Source organism: Astyanax mexicanus, chromosome 4 (assembly GCF_023375975.1).
Source record: "Astyanax mexicanus isolate ESR-SI-001 chromosome 4, AstMex3_surface, whole genome shotgun sequence".
Taxonomy (NCBI): domain Eukaryota; kingdom Metazoa; phylum Chordata; class Actinopteri; order Characiformes; family Acestrorhamphidae; genus Astyanax; species Astyanax mexicanus.
In genome coordinates, this window is record NC_064411.1 from 14,789,004 (window position 1) to 14,810,352 (window position 21,349).

Consider the following 21,349-nt stretch of genomic DNA (forward strand, 5'->3'; position numbering starts at 1 on the left):
CGGGCCCCAGTTCGTGCTCCACCTCCTGGGTAACTTCGTCATCGATCCTCCTTCCTCGCCCCTCTCGATGGGTCTTGAAGCCATGACCAGCACTTTCACTCGCCTCCGTGCCCCGCTGTCGGAGAACTCCGTTGGTCCCTCCACATCTCTCGAGTTTCTTGGGATCTTTCTGGACTCCGCCTCCTTTCAAGTCTCCCCGCCCGTACCTAGCACCGTCTTTCCCCCCTCGGCCACTTTATTCACAACCCAAATCGAACCCAGGGTCGTTCTTTCATTTCCCGCCTCCTCCGCTTGGCTTTTTCGTCCGAGCCCTCCACCATTCGTTATGCTCAACTAATACTGCACGTCAGAGCTCCATTTCTGGCTGTGCCTCCTCTGCAATCGAACGGGTTTTTCTTCTACGCCAACGCAGCTTCCAGCTCTTTTGATATTAAGCTATTCACAGATGCCGCTCCTTCCTCTGGTCGCTTCTGCTTGGCCGGAGAACTTCATCTGCGCAGCCGCGCGATTCTTCTGCGCTCTCTGGACATATATCCGGTCCTCGTCGCTGCCCTCCTTTGGGGACATGAATGGTCAAAAATCTATTCTACTCCACTCTGATCAATCTCGCCGCAGTCCACATCAATAAAAGTTGCTCCAAATCGCTAGAAATCTTGCCTTTTATCCGTTGTCTCACTTGGCACTACATTAAGCATCAGTTCACCACTAAAGCTGTTCACACCTCAGGTCCATTTAATTCTATCGCTGATAGAATTTAATTCTATTCTTTTTCGTTTTCAGTTACAGAAATTCAGATCCTTGGCTCCGCATGCAAATGCAACCCAACCTCGGTACCTTCATTTTCACAAACTACACTTCACCTAACCCCCGTGTGAACGAACTGATCTTCCAAGCTCAACAAACCATCCTTTCAGCCGTCCTTCTACTTAGATTCCTCAGATGCTCAGAATTTACTTCCCTTAAAATCTCCCACAACTCCTTCTCAGCCCCTAATTTCAGATCTCCGTCGCATCCTTTCTCCCAGTAGTTACTCACCAGATCAATTCTCCGCCCACTCAGTTCACATTGTGCAGCATCCAACACCTCCAGACAAGGAATCTCCGAGCACACGATCAAGCTCCCCGGCCGGTGGTCTTCCCAAGCTTATAACCTATACATCCGTTCCCAACCAGACGATTTGAGACAGGCTTATTCCAAACTAGCTTCCACACAAGCTCCAATTTTGGGGATATAACTGCACGCTTCTTCAAGCACGCAGTTCAGAACTCCAGCCCAAATTTCCCTGAGTTCCCTCCCCTTTTTCCTTCTTCTTTCTCTACTTCTTTAGGCGTGGTCCGCACTTAGCAAAATGATGTTATGTAATAACAAAAGTTTGGGAGAAGGACCACGCCCGAACTCTACGTTCTAACTCCACCCCGTATCAATCAACCGTCCTATAAATACCTCCCCTAACTAACTATCTCTCGTGACGAAAGTTCGCAACCCAACTCCTCCCCAACAACCCCCTTTTTCTACTCTTCCACTTCTTATTAAATAAAAACGGGGGGATATAACTGCACGCTTCTTCAAGCACGCAGTTCAGAACTCCAGCCCAAATTTCCCTGAGTTCCCTCCCCTTTTTCCTTCTTCTTTCTCTACTTCTTTAGGCGTGGTCCGCACTTATCAAACCTTCATTTAAAAATAGCATTTTGTGTTTACCTGTGTTGTCTTTGAATAATATTTAAATTGGTTTGACGTTTTTTCACACCACTGTACATGTAAATTCTACCTGACTATAACCATCATATATATCCACAAACAACAAAACCCAGTGGCCTGTCTCATCATTAATATTATAGCTGAGCTGAGCAAAATGATTCTGGAATAAAGCCCCTGAAGCCCAGGCCAGGGACGCCCCTGGTTAGAACTGCAGGGTGGAAAGCAGTTCGCAGTTCTCGAAAGAGGCAAACTTACAGAGCCTGGTTTGAGCTCAGAGGAGCTCCGGCACAGACACGAGAGGACCGCTATTCCTCCTATTACACCTCAGTGCAGCGCTGCATTGAGTCAGAAGCTGTAATTTTACTTCTTTAAAAACTTCAACAGTCAAGGAAATCCTTCCTAGTGTGCCTTTTTAAATAAAGATACTCAGGGAAATGGGAATACGAGTATCCTCTCAAGATCAACTTTGAGTCTTTTATCCAGAACTAACAAAAGGTAGAAAACACAAGAATACCCCAGAAGAAGGGAAAACAAAAAGCAGCCCCAGGAGAACACCCAAGGAGGCTTTAAAATAAAACCTAAGGACATTTGTCTTTCTTTCTTTCAAACTAAGAAAGTTCTCAGCTTCTAGTGAGACTGGAACAGAATCAAGACTGTCTGTGGGCAGTCCTTATAAAGACACTAAGCAGGTGTCTGCCTGATTATTGCAAATGGCAAAATGTGGCCTCCCTCTAGTGGCTGGAGGACCACCAGGTACAGTACAGAAGCTTTTATGGTAATATGAAGATGTCCCAGTAGTTTTGTCAATGTAGTGTAACTGATTTAGACAGTTCTCTTCAGTTAATTGACCTGCTTTTATATTAATATTCAATGGCATTTTTCTTTTTTTTTTCCCCAGAAATGAAAATATTCCCCTGAAATTCATCACCAACAACCAGGATATTTAACTAAGAGCAATGTTAAACTGCTGAAAGAGGTGAAGCAGAAGCCGTCCTGAAGAATCTCCAGAACACACAGAAATTGTTGCATTTAACAGACAAATGAAGCCAAGTCCCGACATGGAGAAACATCAGCACTTTGTCAAGAGTTTTACTAAACAGAGTAATCTCAAAAATCACCAGCGCATTCACACAGGAGAGAAACCGTATCACTGCTCAGACTGTGAGAAGAGTTTTACTAAACAGAGTCATCTCAAAATACACCAGCGCATTCACACAGGAGAGAAACCGTATTACTGCTCAGACTGTGGGAAGAGATTTACTACAAAGAGTCATCTCAAAGTCCACCAGCGCATTCACACAGGACAGAAACCGTATCACTGCTCAGACTGTGGGAAGAGATTTACTCAACAGAGTGATCTCAAAATACACCAGCGCATTCACACAGGAGAGAAACCGTATCACTGCTCAGACTGTGGGAACAGTTTTAATCAACTGGGGACTCTCAAACTGCATCAGCGCATTCACACAGGAGAGAAACCGTATTACTGCTCAGACTGTGGGAAGTGTTTTACTCAACAGAGTAGCCTCAAAAAACACCAGCGCATTCACACAGGAGAGAAACCGTATCACTGTTTATACTGTGGGAAGAGTTTTAATCAACAGAGTCATTTCAAAATACACCAGCGCATTCACACAGGAGAGAAACCGTATCACTGCTCAGACTGTGGGAAGAGTTTTACTGAACAGGGTACTCTCAAAAATCACCAGCGCATTCACACAGGAGTGAAACCATATTACTGCTCAGAATGTGGGAACAGTTTTACTCAACAGAGTCATCTCAATAAACACCAGCGCATTCACACAGGAGAGAAAACTATCCCAAATTTGTCCCACGGCAATTAAAATCTTTTGGACAGAACACCTTAATCCTACATTCCACCAGAAACAAACATTAACTGATTTTAACAATGGATTTTACAGGTTCAGCAAAATGAATCTTATCCAGCAATCATGTTTATTGAATTCCATGTTGTGTTTTCTCGTATGTTTGATATTTCAGGACATTCTTTGTGAGACAGAGCTCAGTTTTTAGGGTAGTTACGGTAAGAGTTCCGTTCTGGAGAAAGGAAGGTCATTCGAATGAGGGCACTGTCAAGGATTCAAGGAGATTTTATTGTCACTCGCATCTCATGTGGTACATGAGATGGAACGAAATTGTGATCTCACGATCCAGTTTATACCCAAGAGCTGTTATTAAAATAGATATATAGATAAATAAAGGAATACAATAAAAATAGAATATACATAATAGATAAGATAAATACCCCCAAAAATAAAAATAAAAAGAGAAGACATGTTGCAGCAACATGAAGTCTAGAGTGCAAGTGTGCTATAGCAGCATGATAATGAAATTAGAGCAGTAAAAGATAAAGTGTCTCAGTGCGGCTAAAGTGACAGTGTTTGTAAACAGTAATTGTCCTTGTGTGTCAGTGCAGTGTGTTGTTAGGTGGAGTTTGAGAGTCTTACAGCTTCCGGAATGAAGCTGTTTCTCAGTCTCGTTGTTTTTTGCACTTGATGCTCCGCAGCCTCCGGCCTGAGGGGAGTGGGACAAAAAGTGTGTGCTCAGGCAGGGATGGGTCTTTGGAGCTTTGTGCAACGTTAGATTTGTAGTCCGTGATGCACTTGATGCCCCTCCACATGCTCTGTGGATCCTGGGAGGAAAAGTGTCCCTGGATTTTCTGAGCATATGCAGCTTTTGCCCTCTTAACTCCAACAGTCAGCTCTCTTCTGTGTTCAGCCAGGGCACATCCTCCACACACTTGCTGATGTACCCAAGAATAGCAGATGTGTATTCCTCCAGATCCAGCTCCCCCTCACACTAAGCAGCCTCCCTGAAGACCTGCCAATCTGTGCAGTCGAAGCAGTCCTGCAGCACAGCGTCGCCGGCATTGGGCCACACAGTGATGGTCTTCTGTGTGGGTTTGGAGCGTCGCAGCGGGGGGTGGTATGCAGGGACCAGCATGAAGGAGATGTGGTCGGAAAGCCCGAGGTGGGGGCAGGGGAAGGCTCTGTTGGTGTAAACACAGTCTAGCGTGTTATTACCTCGCGTTGGCATGTTCACGTGTTGTTCAGCGTGTTCTTCAGTTCTACGTGGTTAAAATCGCCCGCTACCACGTAGAACGCATCCGGATGCTTGTTTTGAAGCGAGCTAGTGTTGTCATAAAGCTCCTTCAGCGCGTTGTTAGCATTAGCATCCGGTGCTATTTAAACAGCATTCACGAACACCACCGAAAACTCACGAGGCAGATAGTGTGGGCGACACTCAGCTGTTCTGTGGCCTCGGAGCAGTGGCTGTTTACCAACACGCAGTTTGTGCACCAACCTTTGTTTATGTAGACGCACAAGCCACCCCCCCGGTCTTTCCCCGAAAGCAGGCTGCGGTCTGCTTGGAAGAGCTACCGGCCAGCGAGCTGGAAGGCTGAGTCCGGCATGGTCTGGTTCAGCCAGGTGAGACAAATCACAGCGCAGTTCCTCATCTCCTCAGAAACACTCCTCAGCCGCAGCAGATCAAGCTTGTTATCCAAAGAGCGGAAGTTGGGTCAGAACTGACGTAAAAACAGCTCAAAATAGGGTGTTAGCTAGGAGCGTGAGAAGCCGCTGCACTACTGTGCGTCGCCATCTTGCATCTTACATTCAGTGCTTGCACCAGATGTTAGATTAGCATAACTTAGTCTTTAAAATTTAGATGTCGTAGTTTTTAGGAGTAAAGTAGGATTCTTAGCTTGCAACTAAATGTTTAGGACCAAACCTATAACCTAAGGTCCATCCATATGAAAGGAGAAGGGGAAAACACCACCAGAGCCACAGAGAGACGACACTGTGCTGGGTACTGCCGTGTGGACCGGAGGAGTATCCAGACCCCCGCAGAGAGGCCAACAAAATCCTTTCCAGAGGTTAAATAAAATGCTCCAGCCGTAGTTCCCATATTGAAATAAACCCACTCAAGACTTGTGTAGCGCAGTAAGGTTGCAGCCTCATTCAGTCCCTCTGCTGGTGTTCTCATTTGTCTATGATTCAGTCGCTCTGATTAAAAATGTTACTATAGAGGGATATAGGTGATTATTTGGTTGCATTGTATATGTCAAGTTTTATACGCTCATCATTCCCTTTTTGAGTATTATATGTTGCTGAAGGTTTTTTATTCTTCAAATTTACTAAGAACATCCAAATGATTTAGTTTCTTAATATTTTTTATCCAGTACCAACAATTATCTTTGTATTGCTTCACCTCTATATTTACTCTTCTGTGTGTTTTAATAAAAGGCTTTTATATGGCAGATCTGCAATCTCATTGTGTTTTCTCAATATATGTGTGACATGAAACCTATAGGCCTGAGATTATCTTATGTTATTATTTGTTAAATACACGAAGTCGCCCAAAGGGGAAAAAAAACAGTGTGAAATGGATTTGGGTTGAAGTGAAACATGATAGTCAATTTCAGATTGAAATTAAGAAAGAAATTGTTTTTTTTAAGGCTTAAAAGGGATACATTTACTTCCAATGGTATAGTAACATGCGTTTAACTTGTATTCATATGCTTATAGTTAGGGTTGCACCGATAACGTATCGGCACCGATACTGGCACATACACACAGTATCAGTATTGGCAATGGGTATCGATACCATTTCCGGGTTTGATATACGGGAGTAAACAATAGCGGGGTAAACAGCGCGGGTAGAACATACAGACAAAACGGAGCAGCATAGCAAAATGCTGGTACTACAGCAGCCTACCTTTCTGCTCAAACAGCAAATTAAACAAACAAACCTGAACAACCTGCTAACCGAGCCGAACGCTAACCAAACCGAATGCTAACCGAGCCGAACACTAACCAAACCGAATGCTAACCGAGCTGAATGCTAACCGTGCCGAACACTAACGCTATGGAGCAGGATTACAGCCATCCAGCATCTCCTGGTGACTAACTTTACAACTCCTGTATCAGTTTATACATTACAGATCTATCTGTATACACAAGCCAGCTACCTAAATGACCATCTAAATAATTATTACTTGCTTGAGTAACAGTCTTAACCTCTTAATGTGCCCTGGCCCGCCGGTGACATAATTAATATCTATCTGTGTTTCTGAATAATTATAGATTCAATATGGACACCCAATATGCCAATTTAAATCTTAAAATATCAGTTATCTATCATATTTACCTGCATTTCCTATAGGATGCATGGTTCCTGAATTAGAACCGAAAGAGTGCGTTTTACACTGTTTCACCGCTGCGTTTTTTTTACAGGTCTTTACTTCAGCACACACACATACAGCGCTCACCTCAGACTCTTCGCCCCACATATCAGTAAAAGTTAGATCCATCAAACCAGTTCCAAACAGTGCTTGACAAAACGTGAGAAGAATATTTGTTTTAAAGCCGTATTAAAACCCTCTGGAGAGACATGTCATCTGCTGGTGTTGATCCACTGTGTTTTATTATCAAGTCTAAAGTCAGTGCAGAGTTGTCTTACAAAATCTTACAGCACGTCATGCTTCCCTCTGCTGACAGCTTTTAAGGAGCTTTCACGTTTTTAACTAAATTAATGAAATAAAGTAAATTTTCAAAGATTTCGTCAGTATACAGTATCATCTGTAGGGCATTGGGTCAAACAGAGAACAATGGATGCGATTTCAAAATATCACCATCAACGATGTCCTTTAAAAATCCAATGCACTCAGATCTAACAGCAAGGACATGAGCGGGTCCTTGTCCTTTATAGCATGCAGACTGGGAATTCTCAATTTCTTGTGCTTCCACTACTCCAAACAGCTTCTTGACAGCGGAGTCTTGCATATATGTAGTGGAAACTCTGGCAAATGGGTCTTCAAAATGATCAAACGTCCAGTGACTCACTAAGAAGCTGATTTGAAACTTTTGGATGTTTCTGTAATAGCCCGGGAGGGGCCGGAGCCTCTCCCAAAAATATGAAAAGATATAATTACCCACAGGAGGATCCTTTACCTGGTTCACGTATTCTGGAAGGAAAACCGTTATAAACAGGCTTAAATGAGGTGTTCAAGATTTAAGTGTTATTTGCTGGGTACATGTGTATTATATATAGTTAGTTGCACTCATGTTATGGTAGCATACATTTATTAGGTACTTTATATACATTTGAATAAACTGGGTGAGCTTATTTATAAGCGTACGATAAGCATAACGTTGACTTGATCAGCATGAGAAAACACTGCGGATTACCAATACATTAAACCTTTGAGGGGCACAACTTCTGGACGCCGTCGTAGCAAAACGCGGACTACAAGTCCAAAAGGGTATAAGAGCGGGCACGGCCCGCTGCGCAGCAAAACTCAGACTAGGAGTCTAATGAGCATAGGAGCGGGTACGCCCCGTGTTGATACTCGAGTAAAAGTAAAAAAGTACTCAATTTAAAATAGTTACCTTTAATTATGTAGGTGACTATAAACCTTATTTTTATAGTTTTACAGTTTTATCAGAATTATTTTTTTTAACTTGGTGTGATAAAGCGCATTCATATCCAGCAAGGACAGAACGAAACTTTATGGGTAGTGTAGGGCGAGCGCTCAGAAGCAGGGCCAGTAACCATGGCAACAAGGAGGTACAGTTTATCCGACACCGTTTATTTACACACCAACACTAATATTTACAAATTTACAGGCGTACGTACTTGACGAGAAAAGAAAACGAAAAGTAAACAAACACAAAATAATCTCTTCACGCAGAGAATAAGGTCTATCTCCTATACAGTCGTATAGAGCTTCTTTTCATGGCTGATATCCCGAACTATCTGCCCCCCACCCTTACTCATAGATCCAGTACACCTTTTATACCATTAACCCCTCCCATGAACATACCATTTCTCACACGGGTAGAACCGGGTAATGATACACCAAGTACATGGTACTATGATATAATAAGAATAACAATATTAATAATAATAATAATAATAATAGTAGCAAACTCTAATCAGTTTGTAAGTGCTGAAATCTGTACGAGTTTCAATGTACATATAAAATACACATTCACATTTCTTCCCTTTCTTTTACAGGTACACACTCCCCCTCTCTTCTGCAAGGATGGACTCACCCAGGTAAGTAAAAGGTTTTGAGTTACGTGTAGTACCCTTTTGTCTCAACAGGCTGAGCATGAGTGTACACAGGTAAGTAATATAGTCTTTATGGTGATGAAGAGGGGTATAGCCTACTTCATCACACTTGGCATTGCTATGCTTTAACTGCTATTTACATGTTTCTTTTTAAACATTCAAGCCGATTGTTAAGTTCCCAATAAAAACTTAAGGAATCATCATTAAAAACATGAAATCATACAAAAAAGAATGTTGGTTGGCGCATGCGCAGTGCCATAAAGAAGCACATATTGATGGGTAGCATAACTCGGCAGGACACCAGTTCCCCTGAGCTGCGCACACAGTCCCCAGGCTACACAGCTGATTTACACAGCGCCTCTCCCGCTAATTGTAATACACTGCTGAGAAAAGTTCAGCTGCGCTGCCATGAAGAACAAAACTCAGTTCAAACTACACTCAAAAAAATAAACTCACCCTGTTGTTGATTTTAATCAAGTATTTTTAATTAAAATTACTTAACAGCTTTGTGTTAGCAAGTGAAACCTGAGTCAGTTGGACTGCTGTGATGAAAGTCAGTTAAGTTGTCTGATTTAATTAATAAGTGCATGTTTGGTGAACGCATCCCAGTGAAGTAAACTCAACAGGCTGGCTACTTTCTTCATCCGGGACATTCGTGGCTGTCTGTGGACTTCTCTTCAGCAGCAGCGCCATTTTATTTTGGAAAAGCAGAGAGTGCGGTGAGTATTAGTCATAAATATATGTATATTTAAGCTGTACTTGGTAATTTATTAAAAGCGGTTCGTGTGTATGGGGAATTTAGGTAAGAGAAACCTCACTGTGTAATAAAATATCTACCTGGCCAGTCAGCTTCATGTTAGCTAGCTAGCCAAGTTAGCATTAGCGTTTTTTTAATCACAAAATGCTTTTAAACTCAATTCACGGAATTGCGGTCGCATCATGTGGGTCTCGTAACCTCAAATAGTGTACATTTTAATTTTACGTGTATCTGGATACTCATATTTGCCAACCAATGTGTGAATTACGAGCTATGCTAGCGCTAGGGCGCTAGCGTTAGCTTGCTAGTGTTAGCTCGCTAGCGTTAGCACCCTAGCGCCAGCATAGCTCGTAAAACAAACTTTTAAACTCAATTCACGGAATTGCGGTCGCATCATGTGGGTCTCGTAAACTCATATAGTGTACATTTTAATTTTACGTGTATCTGGATACTCATATCTGCCAACCAATGTGTGAATTACGAGCTATGCTAGCGCTAGGGCGCTAGCGTTAGCTTGCTAGTGTTAGCTCGCTAGCGTTAGCACCCTAGCGCCAGCATAGCTCGTAAAACAAACTTTTAACTCAATTCACGGACTTTCGATCGCATCCTAGGGGTGTTGTAACCACATATAGTGTAAAATATATATTTTATGTGTAGTTAATTATTCATATTTGTCTTCAAATGTGTGAATTATGAGCTTCGCTTGTGCTAGGGCGCTAGTATGCTAGCGCTAGCAGGCTAACGGCATTAAACGGCCAGTCTCGGAGTTGCGTTAGTAGTGTAATGTGGTTCACACGGTAAATAAGGGATATTTTGTGAAGTGTTTTTGGTTTAGCTAGATTTGGCTCATACCCACAGGGAAATACAATGTTTGAAACAAATAACTTAAGTGCACCGGTACTCCTTTTTTGCTTTAAACCAAGTTCAGCTTGGCTGATTTAACATAAACTGAAGACCCGCTGAAGCCACACAATCCACTTAGTTTGGTTTAATGCCCGCGTATTCTCCAGTAAACTGGCTTTGGTAACGCAGTGTTGTGTGACTTGCACAAGCTTCCGTAGGACAAATGCTGCGCATGCTCAGAAGTTCAGTCCATGAACGAGAAACGTCGGCGAGGATCGCGAGGCAGGTGAAAAGCGGGCGAATCTTGATCCATCCGAGTAATTATCGTAGTATATGTGCTTTTTTGTAATGTAATCTTTAAAGGTTATAGTGTGTGGTTATATTATGAATTTTATGGCCTTAGTGTACCAAAAGCGGTCACATTAATAGCTAGCAAACTTCCTTGCTTGCTGACTAGCTAGTTAGCTATATAGCCAACAAAATAGCCTGACTGACTGATTAATTAATTAATTAATTTGAATCGTTACTAAAGCTGCTCTGACCTGATGTCACATTATTTTAAGTTTTTCAAAAATACACATATATTTCTTAATAAAACTGTTTTATAGACAAACAGCCAACAAAACTCATAAGTAGCTCCTCCTTTATTAAAATCTGTATTTACTGTATAATATAACCTGATTTTAATAAAGTACAGTCTCTAACGCTTAGCCAGATAGTTTAACCAATATTAGCAATGGTAATGACTGAGTGAATCCTGTTTAAACTCACCTCAACTGCAGTAATTTTACCCAACGTGTGTTTTTAAAGTGTGCAAAAATGAATGTATCAGCAATTAAGAGCAGATCTGCATGTTCAAAATGCCAAACAGTTAATAATCTTAAATCCATTTCTTGTTTTTGTCAGAGCTGGTAAACTTTTTTTCTCCCCTAGTTATTCCCCTAATTTTCTAACCACAACTTGTGTGTTATTACAGGGTGTCTCTGTCAGTAAGAACAGTCCTGCAATTGTAGGCTGGGTGGTGTACCTTTTTTGGCTCTTGTGGTAAGTTTAATGGTCTTCTTAACATGTATTGATTTAAAGTTATATCTGTTTTTTGCCCCAACATGTGTTTAATAGTTTGTAATCCAGATTGACCTCATTGACCATCCTGTGCCAGCTCCTTTAACAAGCTGCATTCAAATCACTTTACAAATGAGCACTGGAAAAAAAGTAAATAATAGGAATACCAAATGTTATTTGCATGCTCTCATTCATTTTCCACTTATTTTACCAGTGTATATTTTTAAAACAATAAAAAAGTTACTATTAATATTTATTGAACACTAGACCTTTTTTAAGATCCAAGAAGGTATATCAGCAAATTACAATACATTTAGCAGTGGCAGTGCTTTTTCAATCGTGAATGTAGTTCAGCAGTTCAATTTTAAAAGTAAATGTACCTTAGCAGCGGTAATTAAAGTAGATGTGGGTGAAATTTATACAGAGAAAAGCAGTCAGTATTTTGATAAACAAACAAAGGCTAAAACTAGACATATATTTAATATGAGCTAGTAAAATGGACTATGGGGAATGCATAAAAATAGCAACAGATATCAAATGGTAATTGTATATGCATTTTTTATGTTTTTTTTTTTCAGTACCATGAATGTGGAAGTGTAAAGACTGTGATGCAGAAGAAGCTACAAGATCTCAGTTACTGAAACACTACAGGTTAAAACATGGCCACTTTGGCCGCAGACACCCTTATCCATGCACATATTCAAATTGCCCTAAAACTTGGAATGCACTTCGAAGCCACCTGTGTAGATCACATTTTGATCAGACATCTCAAAGATCAGTAGATTGCACAACATTTAGCTGCCATAATTGTTCCTGTAATGACATTGCCTCCTTAAGAGATTATTTTGCTCACGTCAACAGCCATCTAAAAAGGCACGAAACCATCAGTTGTATATTTGATAATTGTTCTTTCCAAACAAACATTTACGGAACATATCAAACTCACAAGAACAGAAAGCACAAGAAATTTACACTGAATGATTTTAAAGAAGGTATTGTGAAGAATGGCACAACAGATTCACTTTGTAGTGCAGGAGATGCATGTTTGAGAGAGAGTGAAGTGTTGGATGTTGAAGTTGAAGACAATGCACAATAATTTCCAACAAATTATAGAAGAGAAATTGGCATTTGTTTTATTAAAATTGGAAAACTGTTTTCATGTACCAAGCTCTGCCGTTGATGAACTGCTAAATGAGTTACAGTATTTGATTAGTTCAGCGTCTTTTTCTAATAACATTGTTTCAGATTTCTTCAATAATCATAACCTGCAAATTGATCAGTTACTCATCAAAGAGTTAGGCAGTGTAATCTGTTCATCTAACCCATTGTCAAAAGCTTTAGGGAAAGATGGACCATTAGCCACTTATTTTAAACGGAAGCAGTATTACAAGGATCATTTCAATATTGTTGATCCAGTTCAGTATGTCCTAGATGCAACGGCAAAAAGAAGTTTTCAGTATGTACCGTTGCTTAAGGTTTTACATCAGATAGTTAATCAAAAAGATGTGCTTAATAAGATCGTTGACAAGAAAAGACAGCAACAGGTAGTGCATGACCATCTAGATTACAGGTTTTCTGAGGATGGGCAGTATTTTAAGAACAATGATTTTCTCTCAGGGGAGGAATTGAGAATTGCTGTTTGTCTATATGTAGATGATTTCGAGCTTTGCAACCCCCTCGGTACTTCACGTAAAACGCACAAACTCTGCGCTGTCTATTGGGTTTTGGGGAATTTGATTCCTGGCAGCAATTCTACTTTGGACTCAATTTACCTGGCTCTTTTATGTAAAAGTGAGGATGTGAAGACCTATGGCTATCACAAAATATTTGAGCCACTTCTTCAAGACCTTGTTACCTTGGAGCAGCAGGGAGTTTTTGTCTCACAGTTGGGTACATTTTTGAAGGGGACGCTGCAGTGTGTGGTGTCAGACAATCTTGCAGCACATGGAATAGCTGGCTTTGTAGAAAGTTTTTCAGGCCAGTATTTTTGTAGGTTTTGCACAGCACAGCGTGCAGAAACTCAGGTCAAAGAAGTAAAATTCGGTGCATTCACCAGCAGAAACAAAGAGCTTCACCAAGTCCATGTAAATACTGCACAGACAAAAGGAAGCAGCTTTTTAGGTGTGAAAAAAGCGTGCATTTTCACAGAGAGACTTGCTCATTTCTGTGTAACATCAGGGTATCCCCCTGATGTTGTTCATGATATTTTTGAAGGCATAGTCCCAGTTGAGCTTGCTCATTGTTTTTCTCAGCTTATTTCCAAAAAGCTGTTTACACTTTCTGACCTCAATTCGAGGATTAAAAACTTTCAGTACAAGTGGGGGGACAAAAAAAATCGTCCTCATTTGGTGCCACTTCATTTTGAACGCCGTAAAACAATCGGTGGCAATGCACACGAAAATTGGTGCTTGATAAGGTTATTACCATTTATGATTGGCCATTTGATCCCTGAAGATGAGCCCGCTTGGAAAGTAATTCTGGACTTAAAAGATATTGTAGAGCTTGTTGTCTCCCCTGTCCATTCTGAGGAGTCAGTGGCATACTTGGAGTGTAAAATCTCAGAGCACAGACAGAGATACAAAGAAGTGTTTCCTGGTCAGGTTCTTCTGCCAAAACATCACTTCCTGGAGCATTATCCAGAGATGATCAAGCAGTTTGGCCCCATTGTGATGTTTTGGACCATGCGCTTTGAGGCCAAGCATAGTTTTTTTAAACAGGTTGTCAGACACACCAAGTGTTTCAAAAACATTGCACTGTCCTTGGCGAATAAGCACCAGTTTATGATTGGCTATCACATGCACACAAGCAGTTTTGAGAGATCAGCTTTTGATGTGACTCACGTTTCAACAATTCCAGTAGATGTCATGAAAGAGGACATTGCACATCACCTAAGACAGAAATACCCTGGTCTCTCAACAGTAACGCTAGCTCAGAGGGTCTCTAGCAGTGGCATGGAATATAGAAATGGAATGATCCTTGTGCATGGATCAGTAGGTGGACTGCCTGATTTTGCAGAAATTCTTCAAATGTGTGTATTTGTAGACACATTGATTTTCATTTGTAAAAAACTATGTTCATGGTACAGGGAGCACTACAGAGCATTTGAACTGCAGTCATCTTCAGCAAGAGAAATTGTGTTGGTTGAGTTAAGTGAACTGACGGACAGCTACCCTTTGGTTGACTACAAGTGTGGAATCCACCGAATGGTCTCCCTTAAAAGATACATACACACATCTGGTAATAAATCTTAATATTTATTTCACCATATGTTTTTTTAATTTTTTTTATTAAGATCCAATTTAAATAATAAAAAAGGTAAAGAATGATAATTTTTTATGGTTTGGGGAATAATTATTTTTTTTAAATGTATATCTATGGTATATGTACTAATAATCAAATACTGTCTACTGTTTTATAATTTTCCTTTCTTACAGATTAACCTGTTGACCAGTATGTCTGCTTCAGCTGTGCTTCGCATCATCCTAGGGCAAGATGACTCCACTAAATTAACCCTGCCCTTTGGAATACCAGACTCTGTTGAGGAACTTAAAAGTGAGATAAAGAGACAATGTGATGTGTCAGGAGACTTTAGGATGCAGTACAAGGACATTGATTTTGATGAGTTTTTAAACTTGACCTCCACTTCAGACATTCAAAACAAGGCAACACTCAAAGTGATCTACGTCCCAGGTGCCTCATCTACAAGCAGCCCTTGCCTTTCACCACAGACACCCACCCAGGATGAGAACAGATCCATGTCGTCAGACACAGACATTCTCTCATCTTCATCATCATTGTCATCGTCTTCGTCGTCACCATCCCTGCGATGTTCACCATGGCCAGATGCCTTTCCTGTGCCAGTGTTTGTCTATGATGTTGAGATCCAGCTCCAGCGGGCAAATAGTGACTGAAAGTAATGGTACCCTCTTCAGTCCTAGTCCAAAAATGAAGTCTGACATTCTTGAATGCTTGGCATCACAAATAATCAAATATAAAGCATATCCCTCAAATGCTGAATTTGATGCAGTAGCTGAAGCACTGGTGAAGAAGCACCCATGTTTAAGGGAGCAAGGATCTGTTACTGGCTTCTCTGGGTGGAAGATTAGTCTAAAATATAAGATGGCGAATTTTCGCACTAAGCTGCGAAACATTGGATGTTCAGAACTGAATGTCAATTCCCTTAAGCGTAAACAGAGTGGTCAGCACACATCTCCAAATCAAGTGAAGAAACCTAGAAGAGCAGAGGTGAACTACTGTCCAGACTTTCCTGTCGGTCATACCAAAGAGAGCCTAGAGCAAGAAAGGCTGTCACTGTTGTCCGAGGTGACGAAGAAAAACAATGAACAGGTGGTTAAGGTGAAAATGGAAAAGACATTCGCTTACAGACGGCATGAGGTGATTGAAGACAAGCCGTTCATTGCAAATTTCAAGGAACGGTGGCCAGCTCTCTTCTCTGAGCGAGAGGCAAGTTCTTAAATGCTGTGTTGATAATAATGTAAGGTTTTTGGGGTTAAATGGATAAACAAATGTTCATTTGAACATGACAATAAATAAAATAATTTTCAAATTATTCTATTATTATTCTAATACAAGTTCAGGTATTGCTATATGTATTGCTGTTTGATAAAGTGCAGCATTGTGGTAAATGTGTTCAAAGTCTGGCCACTTGTGGTCATTGGGATTGGTTCAGAAAATCATACCAGGAAATGACTTTAATTTCCATGAAAATTGAACATTTATGGAGAAGTTGTCTTTATTTCAACGATGATCACACTTATGTACAACTGTAGCAATGTTTTATCTAAAACGCATCAAGAAGTAAAAAATAATATTTAATTAGTTAAGTTATTGTATGTTTTTATTGTTCAATATTTTGTTGGACATATTTTGGATTCATTCAAAACTTGTCTTTTTGCTTTCAATATTAAATGTTTTGTAGGTTGAAGCAGAGTTTGCACGCATCACCACTGTCCCACTGAGATCTAAGTTCATGCAGCAACTTGATTACCACTCTTCCCAGCTGATGAAAGTTTTGCCACGGAAAGGAGGAGTAGCTGGACAAAAAATCAAAAATATCTTTGCTGACGTGGACAAGGTATGTGTGTTTCTTACAAATGTATTATCAAAAACAAAGTAAGGTAATTATGCATGGAACTGAATATCGAAGTTATCTGGTTTATGGAGAATATTTTATTCACACAGCTCTTCACACAATATTCATTAAAACTGATGCTTATTTTTATATACTATCATCTTGACAAATTAATAAAACCAAAACTGTTAAAGGTGCACTGTGTAGGATTTTCTTGATTATTCATGGTTTTTAAAGAAGTAAATTTGCAACTTCACAGTCACTGTTCCACTCTATTGAGGTGCAACATTCAGAATAATATTCCTCTCATGTCTGATCTGGGCTCCACTGTGCCAAAACAAGGCTATGTAAGTTCTGAGAGCAGCCCACCCCAATATTTACATAGCCTTGTTTTAACACAGTGGAGCCCAGATCAGACATAAGAGGAATATTGTTCTGCATATTACACCTCAATGGAGTGGAACAGTGATTTTGAAGTTGTAAATTTACTTCTTTAAAAATGATGAATAATCAAGAAAATCCTACACAGTGCACCTTTTAAATAAAGTGCATTTACACTGTTTATGCTTGTCTGCCTTTACACACACACATGAACATTCTATTCTTAATTCATAGATGTAATATAATATAGACCTTTGCAGCTGTAATAGCTTCAACTTTCACTTCATAGAACACGTCTCCTCCTATAAGGTCCTGTGTCTGAGTTGCTTCTGTTCCCAATCGGTTTCACTTATAATACCATGACAGTTGACTGCATCCTTAGTAATGAAGAAATTTCACAACTGGACTTGTTGCACAGGTTGCAATCTTTCACTGTGCTGGAATTCACTGATCTCCTGAGAGTGACTCATTCTTTTACTAATGTTAGTAGAACAGTCTGCATGCCTAGGTGATTATAGGTTTTATACACCTGTAGTGGACATGTAGGTGATATACCTGAATTAAATTATGTGGATGGGTGAGTCATTACATTTAGCAATATTGAATCTTCTTGTCCTAATTAAATGTTAAGATTATTTTGTATTAAAATCATGTTAAGAGTACAATGTTAGGAGTACAATAGGTAATATATTAATGACCTTAATTAATTTGACCTTTATTTTGATTAAGGTCATTGTTGCTTATTGTAATATATGCAGATATGATGCAATCAGAAATCATGAAGTAACAATTTAGTAGCCTAAACTGTTTGCTTGTGCAGTGATCAGCAAAGGTGTTAACCGCTGTACAGTATAATAGAATACCTTGCACGTTTCTCTTGCGTTTTTGCTGCAGAATGATGCCATTGAAACAAGAAGAGCATGTGTACTGAAGGCACTAATTGTCTACCTGAATGAAGACCCCGAAAACCTCATTAGGGAGTATCTTGTAAGGAATTTTTCTTTTGCTTTCCACAAAATTCACAGATTCACTAGTTTTATATTTTAGACTTTGTATTTACACGCAGTGTTTTAAGTAAAGTAGTTAATTATTGATTTTTATCCATATGCAAATTTAACCCTCACGTCCTTCCCTCAACAAAGACAGAAATATTTGTCACAACTGCATAGTGAAATTCCTTTTTACTAACTTAATTAGCAGCAGTGCTAAAGCAGTTTCATTTCTCAAATTGATGATTGGAAAAAATTGATTGGAATTGGTTGTGTGTGTGGGGCTATGTCATTTGGCTGATGGTGTATTTTTTTCTGTCTTTCAGGATGTTGAGGACAAGCAGGAGATGGAGCAGACAGTTCTGGGAGTCTTTGCTGTAAAGAAGGAGGGGGCAGAACCCACTGATGACCTGGAAGATGTCGGTATAGTCATCGAAGGAGTGGAAGTACTTCGCACCCTTGGTAACATTGCAAATGCAGTTGCCATTTTATTTGGCCTCATGTACTCACTGGATTTGAGCTACCCAACCAATCTTAAGTACACATTTGAGGTTCTGCAGAAAGTTGTTATGGAACTGGATGACAAACAACTGTCAAGAAAGGCTCAAGTGTTAAAAAACAAACTGTTTGAAGGGAAAGTGTAGACTTTGAAAGTGAGTGCCACTTCAGAGTATTCCAAAGAGGACAACTTTGACCTGAGGTATTTGAAATCCAGGACAATTTGAATGTTAGTGTTCTGGTTTTGTTTCAAGTTCTAATGTTTGATGTTTTAACGTTTTAAAAATGTTCACAAAAGGGAGTAAGGAGGGATATTAAAAGCCAGAACAGGAAAACGCCATGCATCAAAGGGTATTAAGAAATTTCTTAAAAGGAACCCTGCCTGGTAGCACTTATGTCTTAATATGTTGTTATTACTCTAAATCACTAAGCTATGGTGTTGTTAAAAAAAAAAAAAACGGACAATAAATTATCAGTTTGAGAAGTGCTTTTATTCTACTTATTTGACATATGGGTGCCGCCATTATTTTGCACCATATTAGGCTTACAAGTGATACCAGCTGGGGTTCACTTTAAATTTTCTTAATTGTTTGATACAAGGTTTCTGTTACCCTTATATTAATGCTACAACATTAATCATCCTTGTTTCTATTCACATTTTCTATCTGAACAGCTCCACTGACCATACAGTAGCACTTTTTAGTCTTGTAGTCCTTTCTCTCTGGCTTTGTGTGCACACTGGATTTGAGCAACCCAACTAAAATTAAGGTACACACTGCTCCACCATAATCCATTTGACACCATCACAATCATGCCAGTGTCACTGCAGTGCTCAGAAAGACCCACCACGCAAATAGCTGCTCTATGGAGGATAAATGTTTAACTAATTTGAATATTCAGATATTGGAATATGAGTAAAAAAATTTAAGTTTAAATTTATAAAGAAAACCACGGTTTTTAAATAGTCAATATACTAACTAATTCACATGATTTAAGTAAGCACTGAGTAATAGAGGGGAAAAAAGATTGAGGTCCATTTATAATTTAAAATAAATATATTATTCAATATATAATTGTGACAGGCAAGAGGATAAAATAGGCATACTAAATGCAGTCTGTAATTATAAAACTAAACTGTGTCTAATAGGATCAGTGGAGCTAAAAAAGTGAGGGGAAAAGTGAACAGATGTCACTGGTACCATGTTTTACATGTATTGGTTTAAGCATGGTGTTTTGATAATGATCTGGCTAATGTGTTGCACTTATGGAATTGATAAGCAAAGGAAATTTTATTTTATTTACTTATTTATTTTATGCCTTATTATATTGGGTCAATGTAATAGAAGATGTGCTTTTAAAAATTATTTTATCATAATTAGAAACTGCTGGCATTGAAAAGAGATGTTTTAATATAAAGTTCTTATTAAGTCAGATGTTTTTCAAGTCTCAAAAGTAAACAGGAAAGTTCACTTCAGGCAATTTTATATTCTCTATTGGAAGATGTGTTTTTTTTTTTATATGAAGAAATAAAATGATCTAATGCAGGGTCTTAACCAGGGTCAGGTTTTGACATACTTCTTGGGGTTCTCAAATGTAAAGCTAATTAAGCGTGTTTCTTTAGGCTAACTGTGTATCGCGTTGGATCCAGATTACAAAGACCTGATTTAATGTTTGTTTAAATGCAGTTCAGAAGGATGAAATTGTAACTCAGAAGCAGTTGTGTTTTATCTAATGTGTGGCTAATGAGTTAAAAGGGATTTAGAGTTCAGAAATGTAAGATGTTCAAAAGATTTGTAACAGTTCAGCTAAAGGTTGTGTGTAAGTAAAGGTAAATTGGGATCCCATGTACTTTTTGTTGTGTGCACATTGCAAAACAACCTTGTAAAAGGACAAAAAATACCAATTAAATGTTGCTAATTACCATAAAGGACTCCTTTTTTTGCAATGTATGCAGTTGACCATGGTTTGTCTGTGTGCTAAATAATTATTTCACAGAAACAAAGTGATTGTGATTTGAATTTACATTTTGGAAAATGCTGACTGTCAGATTTTGTTATTCAGCTTAAAATAACTGCAGTTGTAACAGTTAGTTATGTACTAGTTTTGTAAACTAGTTAAATACTTTTTAGAAAGACATATATTACTATTGAGAAAGACCTACCTAACTATACTTTGTAGTTTCAACTTAACTGACTTAAGTTTTGGTAAACCAGCAGTTATGTTACATTTACATAAGTGACTTAGTTCAGTATAATGAAATACCTTTCTGTTGTCATTAATCAACACAGTTAATTAAAACAAAAGAAAGAGCATTTTGTTGAGTTTATGTTGGTCGATTTAGTTATCTATACACAAACCTATTAATTTAATCCAAGCTAACTTTGACACCAATATATTGGTTGTAAATAATCTAGTCATGTTGGTTTTACCTAATACAGTCATGTTGAATTTACATAATACAGTTATGTTGTGTTTACATAATACAGCCATGTTGGTATTACAAAAAATAGTCACTTGAATCCTAAATAAATGATTTAATTATATCAAACACAACTCAGTTTAGTGGAAATTGTTGACATAACTGGATTAAGTAAATCCAACGAATTATTTTTTTGAGTGTAGGAAACATAAATATAAATCGTTATAAATGTCAAAAATATGTAACAAATAGTAACTAACAGTTACTGTGCACATTTTTTATAGTTACTTTCTTTGTATGTTGTTATGGGATAGTGATTTTTATTTTTTTGAAAATGTTCAAATCGAAACATTACTATGTGTACAGTACGTGCCTACGGGCTGTGTTTAGACGTGCAGCGTGTCAGTACATTGTCTTAAAGCTCCTTTGTGGAGCCCAGAAGCAAGAAAAACATTTTCTATAGCGGCGCTTTAAAATGACAAAATTATCGTTTATCGCAATAATTTCTGGGACAA

At 39.1% G+C, this 21,349-nt stretch overlaps 2 protein-coding genes and 1 pseudogene across 5 annotated transcripts in view; 2 read left to right on the forward strand and 1 right to left on the reverse strand.

Annotated features, from left to right (window-relative positions):
• The window catches only part of LOC125801484 (zinc finger protein 239-like), a 236,224-nt gene that overhangs the window by 118,760 nt on the left and 96,115 nt on the right, over positions 1-21,349 (reverse strand). The gene's annotated exons all lie outside the window — the stretch shown is intronic.
• Positions 1-21,349, forward strand: part of LOC125801174 (zinc finger protein 271-like) — a 166,422-nt pseudogene that overhangs the window by 38,170 nt on the left and 106,903 nt on the right.
• On the forward strand, positions 9,240-20,342 carry LOC125801124 (sterile alpha motif domain-containing protein 3-like). Of its 4 annotated transcripts, none has more exons than XM_049477256.1 (8): positions 9,240-9,512; positions 11,370-11,437; positions 12,034-12,106; positions 14,541-14,692; positions 14,890-15,919; positions 16,395-16,550; positions 17,823-17,915; positions 18,244-20,342. In XM_049477256.1, the coding sequence occupies exons 5-8, from the start codon at positions 15,197-15,199 to the stop codon at positions 18,559-18,561; spliced, it is 1,290 nt and encodes a 429-aa protein (XP_049333213.1). In that variant the 5' UTR covers positions 9,240-9,512; positions 11,370-11,437; positions 12,034-12,106; positions 14,541-14,692; positions 14,890-15,196; the 3' UTR covers positions 18,562-20,342. The 4 variants fall into 4 exon arrangements, with proteins under 4 accessions (XP_049333213.1, XP_049333214.1, XP_049333215.1 ...); XM_049477257.1 differs by lacking the exon at positions 9,240-9,512 and adding an exon at positions 10,277-10,710; XM_049477258.1 differs by lacking the exon at positions 9,240-9,512 and adding an exon at positions 10,277-10,679.